Raw genomic sequence first — 13,525 nt, 5'->3', positions numbered from 1 at the left:
AAGAAGACCTGTCCGAACGTGAGGGAGGGAGTTGATTCTTTTCTGCTCGCTAGTCTAATCTCGGGGATCCCCGTAGCGTCCTTGGCACCGTCCCTGGGGGTGTGAAGCTAAGAGTAGCACTTGGGAGTTCCCGAGCCACCCGCCCCCCCCCAAGCTGGCAGCTCGGCAGACACTGCCACCCTCGAGCGTCAAGCTCAGGTCTTGGAGACAGGGAGGAGGCTTGGGGGAAATCCAGAGATCCCGCACTGCCCAGACTTCTCAGATACTCTGAAGCGCCTCACATTGAGAAATGAGCACACACTGATTCAGAGCAACGCGATCATCTTCGTTTTATTTGTACCTTATTTGTAAATGGTTAATTTCCATTTCTGTTCCTTCCACTCCGGGTCCCTTCTATCTCCCCTCAAATGCTCCAGAGACGGTGGAGGCGGGGACTTGGTCTTTATCAAGGTAGCCACAGTCTTCTCATCAAGTCCCTTTCCATCCCCCTAACCCCTCCTCTCCCACGCAAAGCCTTTTACAAGGCCATAGCAACAGCAGGAATGCTCATATGATCACACTTTGACCACAGAGAAGGCAGGAATTTATTATCGGGTAGAGCTGATTTTGTGGGGTGAACAAAATATTAGTCAGCGGCAAGGAAGGGTGACAGAGGCAAGGTGGATTGCACCCCTCCCCCCCACCAGTTGGATTAACCTCTGCTGTCTCTCTTGGTCCTCAGAGGCGGGAAGGGGTTCCTCCTCCAACCACTACCGTCTCGCCACTGATGTAACTGGCATCTTCAGAGCACAGGAAAGAAACTATGCCGGCACAGTCCTCTGGTTTGCCTAGCCTGGGAAACAGGGAGAGAGCAAACGTAAATCCGGCTAGCCCCTCTCAACTGGCCCATAGTGCATGAAATTTGCTTAAGAATTATCAGGTGGAATCCGGTGGTGCTGCGGCGCAGGCTTTTAATCTCAGCACACAGGGAGGCAGAGGCAGGCAGAGGCAGGCAGAGGCAGGCGGATCTCTGAATGTGAGGCCAGCCTGGTCTACAGAACAAATTTCAGGATAGATAGCCAGAGGAACACAGAGAAATCCTGTCTTGAAAAAAATCAAACCAAACCAAACAACAAAAAACCAACCCACCCATACATATTAAAAAATGTTAAAAAGAATTAGGTGATTTTCCAGAATCAGTGTACAGCTTTTTTACCTATTAAATAGGGTGGTTATGATTATGTGGTTATAATTTATATAAGCATAAATACTGATTCCTGCAAAACCACGTTATATTTAAATATAGAAACACTGTTTTTAGATACCAGGATGCAAAGTGGAATTGATAAAATGGTGAACAATTATTTCATGTTTCAGAAGAAATTGTTTTCAACATGTATGTATACTATTCCAGTGTCAGAGAGTCTTTGTGACAGGAAATGGCATGATCAGGTTATTTCATCTGTACAGGCTCAATGTACAGTGCTTTTTAGGAATCTACTTTTATCCTTTTAAGATCAGATTCATTTGATAAGAATGTGCAAGATTGCATTGTTTGGGTTGGGATTCTGTGTGCTCGAGAGGTGACCGTGAGTGAGTAGAAGGCCTGGACGAGCATTTCTTCAACCCAGCTGCTCACTGCAGCTGCTCAGGAGGCTCGAAAAAAAGGAAAGGAAAGGAAAAAAGATGTGCAAATTCCACCATGGGCCAATTAAAGAGAAGTCCCTGGGAGTGTGCCCAACTGCGCTTGTCAAAGCATCCCTAGACGATGCCAGTGTGCCACCAGGACCCAGAATCACTGGGTTATATCACTCACTGGAGTCTCTAGAATGGCAATGCTCTGACTTGTTGAGAAGATGTTAACTAGGCCCAGCTTCAGTATGACTTTGGGAGAACTCGAGGAAGGCTGGATGGAATGTTTACAGGACACTGCCGGCATTTGTCCTTGAGGGGTCAAGCTAGAGCAGTCAGAAGGCAGGAAGAGGGGCAGTGAGAGCACAATACAGACCTAGCAAAAATGTCTGAGAAGTTCAGTCAGCCCACTGGAGAAGAGAGAAATTCCCTCAGGCTGAGTCTGGGCTCAGTGAGCTTCACAGACATTTTTCTTGGATTGTAGGATCATTACTCTGAGTCTTGGAAACACCACTGCCCTCTGGGTTCTGGTCTCCACAGGTTCGAGGTAGAGGCAGACAGCGAACGAGAACTCTGCTTTTCTTTTGGCAGTGGAAGCAGTGTCCTTGGTCAGGTCAGGAGTGGTGGGCTTCTGAGTTGGTGAAGTCTAGAGGAGCATGCTGTGTTATCTGTGGGACTGAGAGCCAGGGCTGAGCTCTGTCTCTAAACATGCTAACTCCCCCCCTCCCCCCGTGTCAGCTTACCTTCTAATTTGCAAGCGTTCTTTCATGATGTCCTCTCTTGATCCATCCTGCCATAACTGTAGGAAGAAAAGAAATCTTTTTATGTGTAAGAAGAGGAAAGCATGGGAAGAGAAGGGAGGGAACTGTCTGCCTCCACAGCATCTGGGAGGAAGGGTTCACATTTTCATCTCTTATTCACGACCTGCCCTCCCCACTGCGGGACGCTACAGTCATTCTCGTCAGGTCTTATTCAGCAATCTTGCTTAATTCTCATCCACTTTAGGAGACAGGATACAATATGGGTACAGTCTGAATTCCTCACTTGGTAGAGCCCATGTAGGAGGAGAGGAGGATGTGAAAGTCTGGTCTGGGGAAGGTAACTGGTAAAGAAAGGTGATATGCACAAGCACAGGCAACAGGGATGGGAAGGAAGGGGTAGGGGTTCAGGCACTGGGTTTCCCTATCTTTCCCAGGGTCTAGGGGTACAGTGCTCTCCCTTCTCACCGCACTGCTGAAACGAGTCTTAATGAGTCCAGGTGCCAAGCAGTTCACTCTAATGTTCTTTGAGGCCAGCTCCGCAGCGAAGTTCTTAGTAAGACCCAGCAAAGCTGTTTTACTGACATTGTAAGGGCCTAGAGCCTAGGGCAAGAAGAGAATGAGTCAGTTGAGTACTTTGCAGGTCACCTTTGGTTCTTATTGTACAACGAAGGCAGGAGCACCCCCTGTAAGGCAGGGTCACAGTCAGAAACCATCTTACAGTCTCAGGTAGGCTAGAGTTCATGCAAGCAAGGTGTCTATTTTTTGGAAGGGGACATACTCTTAAGTATTTTAGAGTGAAGCTAAAATCTTTCTTTGGGCAGTTGGAGGGGTGAATGGCAGAGGATGGAGGGCAGGGTAGAAGGGGTAGGTTCTTACAGGGAATGGAGCGAAGGCTGCTATGGACCCCACAATCACCACCGAGCCACCTCTGAAAAGGAAAGAGAGCTGACCCTTTCCGGCATAAAGACGGCCCACGTGGGACCCATCTCACCCAAGCTTCCTCCCTGTATTGGTTACCCTCGTTTCTCCATCTCCGGCACCACCGCTTTTATCAACATGGCTGTCGCTTTCACATTGATGCTCAGAACCTGAAGCCAACAGAAAGGAAGACATTGTGAGCGGGTTCTCCCAAGGCCACAGTGAGCAGGAGTTACGTGGGTTCTCTGGGAATGCCTGCTGGAGTCGAGAGATTTCAGGGATAACCGACCAAACAATGGGAAAAATTCAGGTTCAAGGTTGGGTAGGTGCCTCTCATAGCTCATCTTACTTGATGACACATGGGGTCAGGTGATCAAGCATCTCTCCTACCCAGCCAGGCCACAGTCAGCTTGACCTCTCAGGGATTGTTTGGTTTTGAGCTGGATTTTGTATTTCTTCTAAGAAGGGAACCTGGAACTGGGTCATTGCTTGGGCCTACACTGTAGTGGGCTGGGCTTCTCAGGGAATATGTAGCCTGACCTGAGACACCCGGAGGATGAGATGACCTTCAGGATGGACCGTCTGGATGGATATTTACCAGGAAGTAGAATAATGAGGGAACATCTCCCGGGGAGCCGGGTATACTCTGCAATTATAATTCCCATATCTCAAAATTAAAATTTAAACGTATGACTTTGTTACATTGTTCTGAGTAGTGGGTTGCTCACCTTCTGTGTTCCTGTGCTAACTTCTTAAAAATTTAATCGTACTAAACATTTGAGACAGAAATACAGTGACTACCCAGCATCCTTTACCTAGATTCGAGTTATTTACCTTTTGCCTGATTTAACCTCTTCACATATCTGTATAGTTTTATTTCCTTACTCTGTAGCCCAGCTATCCTGGAACTTATTCTGTAGCTCAGGCTGGCCTTGAACTCGTAGCAGTTGTCCTGCCTCAGCCTCACTAGTGCTGGGATCTCATGCCCAGTTTTACTTAATCTTGTTTGTGGGATATGTGTGTACATGTAGAGGTCAGAAGTCAATGCAGGGCATTATTCTCAATTGCTACTCCAACTTATTGTTTCTCGAGACAGGTTCTGCCACTGAAACTAGAGCTCACGGATTCAGCTGGACTGACTGGTCAGTAAGCTCGCATCATGGTCCTGTTTTCCCTGGTTCTGTGATGACAGGCACTCTGGAGGTTTGACGTCCAAGTCACTCAACATCCTCCTCTGGCCTCTGGGACGACTGCATGCGTGTGGTGCACAGACGCCCATACAGGCAAAGCACAGCCACATAAAAATTAAAAACAATGTCAGCTGGATGGTGGTGGTGCACACTTTTAATCCCAGCACTCAGGAGGCAGAGGCAGGTGGACCTCGTTGAGTTCCAGACCAGCCTGGTCTACAGAGCAAATTCCAGGACAACCAAACTATGCAAAGAAACGCCGTCTCGAAAAACAAAAACAAAACAACAAAAAATTAAAAAATTAAAAAACCTTTCAAATGAAAAGGAGAAAAAATATTGATTTACAAACTGGTTTTATTTAACTTTTACCAAAAGAGGCTTTTTTACTCTAAAAAATAACCAGAAACTGGCTCACTGAAGAACATTTTGGCACTCTGGTCTTTGTTTGGAACGCTGATAAACTATAATATTTTTGTTATCCTTAAACTGTCATGTTGAGAAATCCATGGGGGATCATAAGAATTTAGCATATCCAAATCATGTGGGAATAGTGACCTTAGGTTAAAGCTTTATTGTTGAAGGGTGTATGTAGATGGGAGAATTACATTATGAATACGATGCGACAAGACACGGTCACCTAAAAACCCACATCCTAGCACGTTTGAGACACCTAGAATTGTCTTAGCAGTGTGGGTAGAAAGAGAAAAAAATAGGTCGTATCCAAAGGCTGTATGCTATAATGCATCAACTTTTGTAATTTCACCAAAACTGACATTTCAGTCAACAGCAGTTATTAACATTCCCAACTAATGAAAAAAACATTCTTTTCTGACAGCTGAAAAGGGGGCGGGTGGGTAAGTTTAAGCATGGTATTGTTGGCCTCTTAGCTGCCATGTTTCTGCTGGAAACAAACCAGGAAGAAGGGTGTGGGTGAGCAGGCTAGGGGAGGGAGGCGGGGGCTGGAAGCAGAGGTGGCTAGCACTGAGCAAATGACAGTAGACAAAGCTTGGGAAAAGCGGGAGAGAGAGGAGAGTAGGATGTGGGAAGCCGACAGCCACACACGCCACACACGTTAAGTGATCCTTTCGCATCCACACGTGGAGAAGGCGCTCTACAGGCAGGCCCCATCTGTGCTGGCTGTTTTCTGAGGCCAGCTCCCTGCTGCTTTAACTTCTCACCTTGTCCCACACCTCCTCTGTGGTGTCCATTAGGTTTCCAAAGAAAGGATTGACAGCAGCATTGGAGACCAGGATGTCAATGCCTTGATGAAGCTTCACAGCCTAGAGAGGAGAAAGGCGTGAGTCAGGGCTACAGCTCAGGGAGGGAGATGCACTCATCATTGTTGGAGTTTCGTCTCAGGAGCAGTTGTCAAATGCCTTTCCCGAAGGTGTTCTCTCTAAAGCCACCCTAAGCTCTGCTGACATTTGAAGCTATTATTTCTGCGCTTCTTTCAATCTGCCGCTTCTTCTAAGGGCGTCTCTGACCCTTTGTTCTTTTCCTCACACTTTCCTTTAGTGAGCGCCCACATTCTTACGTCTCCACTTCTCACCTCAAATCTATTTCTAGACTGCCTCTTGAGTCCCAGCCCCATTTCCTCGAGCACCTATTGACCATTTTCCTCGAGTATGTCACCACGACCTCAGAGCCAGCCTGTCCACATGTACCTGAATGAAGAGAGGTCCTGGTGAAGGGTCATTCTAGCCCAATTTCCTCATTTTCCTAGTTATGACACCTAGGTCTGAGGAGGTTCATTTTTCAAGCTTGTAACTCAGTAATCATTCTGTAGGGACATTTAAGAGCAGAATGGTCCACTCCTTTAGAGAGGTGAAGGGATTTTTATCCCCTCAGGTACAGTGGTGGCTGAACTGAGGTCAGACTCCAACTCTAGCAGAGAGCTGATTCCTAGGAACACCCCCACCCCCCAAGCCAGTTGGGATCATTATGAAGCCAGTTGTGCAGGAGAGCTGCGATGGCGAAGCCAGCTGTTCCAGAGAGCTGCGATGGCGAAGCCAGCTGTGCAGGAGAGCTGCGATGGCGAAGCCAGCTGTGCAGGAGAGCTGCGGTGGCGAAGCCAGCTGTGCAGGAGAGCTGCGATGGTGAAGCCAGCTGTGCAGGAGAGCTGCGATGAAGACTTTCTGGCTTATAGAGTTTGACACTAAGCTTTGGTGCCACTTTTCTTTCTCTTTTTGGCCCAGTGGTACAGAGGAGGCATGGTGGAAACTGAGGCTTAAACTGAGAAAGCCAAGAAAGGAGACATCTCACCTCCTCATTAAGTTGTAAGTAGGTGGTGATGGCTTGGGAGGATATGCCAACAAGCATTGTCGGTAGTTAGAGGCCACCTTAAAACCAGGTTTTGTGTTTGCCCATACCTGGCAATTTTGAAGCCTTGGGCAAATAGCATGTAGTGGGCCCTCAATCAACTTTGTGCCTCCAATTTGGCAGAGGCGGGGTGTTATTAACCATGCACACCATCTGCTGGCTTCTCCTCTTAACTAATTATTCCCACTAACTAGGTGCTAAGCTCAGTTGTTTCTACAGCGCTAAAGGAATACCCAGGCTGTCAACGTGTTCATTTAACAAAAATTTTAAATCACAGAGTCCTTTAAAACCACTCCCAATTGATACTTGCTCGTGCATTCTAGATTTCGGTGTTGTAGCCCAAAATCTCAGCCACCTGGCTTGGCTCTGTGCAAAAAGCCCGATGACATGTAACTGGCAAGAACAGAACAGAAGGAAAGTGATTATGTCATGCTCTGTGAAAGTCAGGGAGGGGGAGAGGGTGATGGGCTGCACCAGAGGGTTCTCTCCCTCTTCTGACTTCTGTCTTCCCTTTCAGGCCTGTCAGCACAGACAGGGAGAAGGCTGTGTGCTGATTGAGCATCATAGAACCACAAAAGTTCATGAGAAATTGGAGATGATAGTCTATTCTTGTGATCCTGGCTCTGGGGAAACTGAGGCAAAAGGATCACGGGCTTGAGGCCGGTCTGAGCTACAGAACAAGACCCTGTCTCAAACTCCAATATAAAAAGTCATCCCCCTGAATGCTGGGTGAGAAAAGACCACGTTGATGTGTCTCAGAGTTTGCTCTACAGGTATGATCAGCACAATGTGTTCTGGACCTGTCTGTTCTGACAGTTACTCATTTAAAACAAGTGGGGGATCTGCACACCTTGTCTGAGCAAACTACTGCTGAACTGTGGTGCAGGGTGGGAGGCTATGATCAATAACCACGGTTGGGGAGCAGCAGACACAGAACGAGAGCTTCTTGAACTGCTAAGGGCTACCCCATCACTCTCCACCTGACATCTGTTGTACAGACGCCCCAATAGTTTTGATTTTTTAATGTATGTATACATGCACATGTCTATGTGTGTGTACACTACGTGTGTATGTGACTCTCGCCTTTCCTAGTTCTCATTTCTTGGCACGTGGTTAGAAAAGTCTTCATTCCCACCTTCTCTTGAACAATCCCTTTGTCACTGCCTTCGTCCTGGGTGATAGCCAATGGCTTCCTTACTGATATTCTCATCATCTTCCGTGTTAATCCTCACCACCGCCAGATTATCCTTCTTTAAATAATCTTCATCTTGCTCCAAGCTTCACATAGATTCTATTTGCTGCACAGCCATTGACACTCCTTTGGGCGGCCGTGGAAGTCCCTGAGTCCCACCCAAGCAGCTCACTTCCCACAGTTCCAGCTCTTGGCTAAAGACTGACAGAGTTCCCCTCCTCCCTTCAGTCCTTGGCTGTTTGCTCATTTACCAGGGTGGCTGGAGCCCTAGCCTCATCCTGTCTGCCTATTATCACTCATTCCTTGAGGTCTAAAAGCAAGCTCGACTTCAGGGCCAGGGCTACAGGATGCAGGATTTGCTAAGTGGACCTTCTGGTGGCCAGAGGACTTTCTTTTCTTCCTCCTCCTCTTTCTCCTCCTCCTCTGTCTCCTCCTCTTTCTCCTCCTCCTCTGTTTCCTCCTCTTCCTCCTCCTCCTCCTCTGCCTCCTCCTCCTCCTCTGCCTCCTCCTCCTCTGCCTCCTCCTCTGTCTCTTCCTCTTCCTCCTCCTCTGCCTCCTCCTCTTCCTCCTCCTCCTCCTCAGACTCCTTCTCTTCCTCCTTCTTCTTCTTTTTGGTTTTTTGAGACAGGTTTCTCTGTAGCTTGGGAGCCTGTCCTGAAACTAGCTCTTGTAGACCAGGCTGTGGCCACGAACTCACAGAGATCCACCTGCCTCTGCCTCTCAAGTGCTGGGATTAAAAGACATGCACCACCACCGCCCGGCCAGAGGATATTTTCTTAATAAGGCCTTTCTTCTTTTCACGCACATTTGCAAGTTTATATGTGGGTGCACGTGTGTGGAGGCCTGAGGTTTATGTCAGGAACCTTCCTTGGTCGCTATTCCACCTTATTCTGTTGAGTCAAGGCCTGTCAATCAAACCCAGAGCTTGCTCTGGCGACCCTATCTCTGTCTGTCTGCTGAAGCTGCAATCATAGGTGAGCCCCTAGACACACCTGGCATTTATGTGGGCCTGAGAGCCTGACCCTCAGTCCTCCTGCTTGCAGAGCAAGAGATTCAGTGGCTGAACCATTTCCCAAACCCCCAACCCCATAGGATTTTGACATGAAATTGGGCACGGCTCTGGGTTTGACCCCAGCACTGCTGAGTGTGTGTGTGTGTGTGTGTGTGTGTGTGTGTATATACACACACGTGCATGCCATGTTCATTTTAAATGTTACTAATTGGCCTCTGTTTCTCAGGATCAAGACTACAATCTCAGGCTCTTCCAGCAGTCTGTGACAGGCAATACAACTTTCCTGGACTCATATTTGGCCCTTTGAGGAGCATATTAAGTATCTGTCAACAGTCCTTTAAAACTGGAATTATCATGAGACTCAGTTGTTAAGATCACTGGTTGACCTTACAGAGGACCCTGGTTTGGTACCCAGGACTTGCATGGAGGCTCACAACTGTCTGTGACTCCAGTTCCAAGGGATATGGCACTATCTTCTGACATGCATGGCATGGAACACACATAGTGTACGTGGAACATACATACATGCAAGCAAAAAATCTCATACATATGAAATAAAAATAAATAATAAAAACGGAATAATCTTATTCTATCTGTCCCACTTCAGTCAACTGTTGTTTAAGGTCCTCCTCTTCCAAAAAGGCTGCCCAAATTCTTTCTGCCAGCTGTCCGACACATTCACAGCTGTGTTCTCTCTGTGCTGGTAAGTCCTTCCTTGTACTTTGAGGACTAGTGCACACCATGAGTCTTGGGGGAAGGCATACCTTCTCTGCAGCGTGGTGCATATTTTCGTACACAGTTGGAGTCTGGTGCCAAGTGTCAAACCTGACATGCGCTTATACTAAAGCCTATTTGGGTACCTAAGGGCTGGCACTACATAAAAGGGGGGAAGTATCTAGTCTGTGGCATCAAAAGAAGGGTAGGTCTGGGTTGAACCACAGATCTTTCCCTCCTGGCTGTGAGACCCCGAGAGGGGTCTTCTGCTATGTGACTCCATCTCTGTAAATACAGGGAGAACAGTCCTTGCCTGGGCATGTTGTCTCACATTGTACTCCCAGCACTGGAGAAGTTAGTTCATGGCTAGAGTAGGCTACAAAGTGAGTTCCATACCACTCTAGCTCTGGCATGAGATCCTGCCTCAAACAAACAAACAAAACACCACCACCACCAAAAACATGCCTAAGGCTCTGCAGGAAAGAAATGGCTCATGGTGGGTGTATGAGACAAGGTGAGCTGCCTCGTACAAGCGCCCATCAGCTCTAGGAGGCAAAGAACAGGACAACATTTGTTAGGTCATCCCAGAGAATCAGGACCAGCCATTTTTTTTTTTTTACGGGGGATGTCTAAGGGATCTTGCAAGGCTAAAGCACCAGTGGCTCTTGATTCTCTTGCTGGGGGGATCTGGTGGTTCTTAGACTTGAGGATGCAGATGTAATAGAAAAGGCACACAATAAGAACGTATTGGTGAGAGGCTGGGGAGACGGCCCAGTGGTTGTGTCCTGTTCACACAAAGGTCACCTGAGTACAGTTCGCAGCATCCATACCAGGTGGTGCGTAACCACCAGCTCTAGAGGGTTCAAGACTCTCCTGTGGCTTCCCCAGGCACCTGCACTCACAAGCACCCCCTGCCATACTCACAATTAAAAATGATAAAACAAATCTTTAAAGGATTATTGGTGGACTAGTTTGGGTGTGGGACTGGGATGCTAGCAGGAGTCAGTGCTGGGCTGCATCTCATCAGTGCTGTCTTAAAGTCAGGGATGAAGGTACAAGCTGCCTCCCTTCTGCCACCTCCTGGCCCCGTGCCCATCTCCTTCCCGCTCACCGTGGTTAGCAGCCTTTCTCGATCCTCTGGCTTCCCCACATGGCATACGATGCCAGAAACACTCAGCCCCTCTCCCTGCAGTGTTGCCACTGCACGGTCCACATTCTCCTGTTTGCGGCTGCTGATGACTACATGGGCCCCATCTTCAGCCAGACGTCGGGCGATGGCGAGGCCAATCCTACAAGTGTAAAAAGAGATACATTGTTAAGGATGAGAGCACACAGGCTCTGGATTGAGATCGCTGGCTTTGGATTCTCGCTCTCCCTGTGGTTGAGCTCTACATATTTCTCTCTCTCTCTTCTCTCTCTCTCTCTCTCTCTCTCTCTCTCTCTCTCTCTCTCTCTCTTTCGTTTTTTCAAGACAGGGTTTCTCTGTATTATAGTTCTAGCTGTCCTGGAACTCACTTTGTAGATCAGGCTGGCCTTGAACTCACAGAGATAAACTTGCCTCTGCCTCTTGAATGCTGTGATTAAATGCACACGCCACCATTACCCAGCAAGCTTTACATAGTCCTATTAGATAGAGTAGTTTTAATGGTGCAGACAGAAGGATAAACTCAGATCATTTAATTATGATCTCATCTTTCACCCCAGTTCCCATGACCTGTCATGATCTACCACAAACCTCATGACTGGTTATTGTATCCAGCTGGGAGAGAGGGGAGAGAAACGCCAGGAGTATGCAGTAGTTGCTGGGGCAGGAGCTTGAGGGTCTTGCTTGAAGGAGCCCATATCCCTAAATATCTCTTTTACCAGACTACAACCTCAAAATTCTATCTGTTGTTAGATATGGGGGCCTTTATGGAAAAGCATGGCTCAAAACATAAATATCAATTTCATATTTTACAATTTCCAGATGTTAGCTTTTCATATACATCTGTATTCTACCTAGGTTTTCAAGGAACTTTTGTCTATCAAAGTCCTGTGGGATGAAAAACAGGACAGATAAGAGTGGTGGGTGAGACAGGCCGAGCTAGTGGCCAAATATACAGACCTAAGCACAGATTTGGACACAGGATCTTGTGTTTCATCTGGTAACGGGTGTGGACACTGGTGAGAGCTATCAGGTGGAGTGGGAAAAGTCGACTTTGAAACCTTGACTGGCTGTTTTGGTCTTCCAATACTCTAGGGGGAGCTGTTAATTGGGGCAGCCTACAAGGGGACCTGGGTCCACCGCGAGCTGTCTCAATGCCAAAGGCACACAAGGGGCTAGCTGGTGGCAGGGCCACGTCGAGGATTCGAAGAGATTTCAGGTCCACTCTGGGTTTCGTTTATCTCCCCGGGGCAGGCCTCTGGCCGTATTCGAGGCCTGTGGACAAAAGTCCAGGAGTTGAAGAATACTTGTTTCTGAATGGAAACTCTGGCTCCCGTACTCACCCGTCGGTGGAGGCAGTGACCAGGGCCACCTTATTCGCGAGCGTGTTTCGGCGAGTCACCCCGGAGCTGGCCATCCTCACCGACTTCCACGCTCGAGTCCAGCTACTTAGCAGCAGTCCCGCTTTCTGCATGGGTCAGGCGGGGGTTGGGTTGAACTCTGCTCAGGGAAGTGACAGTTGAAAGGCGGGAGGCCGGTCGAGCAGCGAGCGTCCTGTCTCCCTAGACTGCCTGCCCCCACTTCCAGAACTTGTTCCAGAGAGTCCGGGGCGACGGGGAGCCGCGGAGGCTGCGAGCGCTCCCTGCTGACAGCTGGCGCCCGCACCCTGTCTATCAATAACCTTTGCCCGACTTGGGACTCCTCGCGAGTTCTCAGTCCAAGTTTCCTGTAGACCAGCCTACAGCTCTTCTCTGCAGGAACTCTCAGACTTTTCTGTGCCCCAGCTGCTCTTCACACATATGCTGGCCCACCATTTTTTGATCATTTTTTTGGGGTGGTGGTGGGCGAGTTTCGGTAGAGGAAGCTTTGAATCTTTTTACTTTTTCCCTCTTCTTCTTTAAACCTTAAATAACTCTTCTTTCAAAAAAGCTTGGGTTTATATGTGAGGCTGCGGAGATAATTCATTTTGTACAGTGCTTACTGGACAAGCATGAGGGCCCGGGTTGGATCCTCAGCATCAACATAAAGAGGGTGTGTTGGTTACCAGCTGTAATCCTAGCTTTGGGGAGAGGGACAGGATGAGGGCTGAGGCTTCTGGCTAGCTGCCCTTGCCAAGCCTGTGCGCTCCAGCCTCAGAGAAAGACCCCGTTTCATGAGAAGGATAAGATGGAGCACTCCGTGTTGACCCCTGGTTTCTACACGCACACCTCCCCACCACCAAGCAGACTGTAATAAACATGGTAAAAAAAATGCCTTTTGACTGGTAAAAATAGCTCAGTCAGGAACTCCACCCAAGGCTGTACCTGATAACCAGAACCCACTGACATCCCTCACTCTAGTAACCAGACAGTCCTAGGACCCCACGACGTCCACTGGGCAGAATATAAGCAGAGACCACGAACAAGGCTCTGCTCTGCACACCTGGAGAGAGGCCACCTTGATCTGCCCTGTGACTGGAGAGTCTCTCCCAGGATCCTGACCCTCGAATTGCAGACTTCTGTTAGAGACTGGACCTGACTTCAGCTAGCTGTGCCACACGGGTGAGCAACGTTGGGACCGTAGTTAGAAACTTAGAGTGTGATAATAATAAAATATAACTTTTGTTATATCAACCATGTGTATACACACACATCAGACACACGTGCACACACATGCGCACACACA

General features: G+C 48.2%; 1 protein-coding gene and 1 long non-coding RNA gene across 2 annotated transcripts; one reads left to right on the top strand and one right to left on the bottom strand.

Annotated features, from left to right (window-relative positions):
- Window positions 1-560: 560 nt before the first annotated feature.
- Window positions 561-12,511, bottom strand: LOC125407039 (dehydrogenase/reductase SDR family member 4). Its single transcript, XM_048444337.3, has 8 exons — window positions 12,205-12,511; window positions 10,829-11,006; window positions 5,659-5,760; window positions 3,390-3,460; window positions 3,249-3,300; window positions 2,838-2,972; window positions 2,355-2,410; window positions 561-832 (listed from the first exon to the last, which is right to left on the bottom strand). The coding sequence occupies exons 1-8, from the start codon at window positions 12,333-12,335 to the stop codon at window positions 718-720; spliced, it is 840 nt and encodes a 279-aa protein (XP_048300294.3). The 5' UTR covers window positions 12,336-12,511; the 3' UTR covers window positions 561-717.
- Window positions 5,759-9,562, top strand: LOC125407099 (uncharacterized). Its single transcript, XR_015004817.2, has 3 exons — window positions 5,759-6,756; window positions 7,317-7,572; window positions 9,230-9,562. It is a non-coding gene; the product is annotated as an uncharacterized LOC125407099 (long non-coding RNA).
- Window positions 12,512-13,525: the final 1,014 nt, after the last annotated feature.

This window comes from Myodes glareolus, chromosome 12 (assembly GCF_982192425.1).
Source record: "Myodes glareolus chromosome 12, mMyoGla1.1, whole genome shotgun sequence".
Taxonomy (NCBI): Eukaryota; Metazoa; Chordata; class Mammalia; order Rodentia; family Cricetidae; genus Myodes; species Myodes glareolus.
Note: the sequence above shows the minus strand (reverse complement) of the source record. Positions and strands in the feature narration are given on the sequence as shown.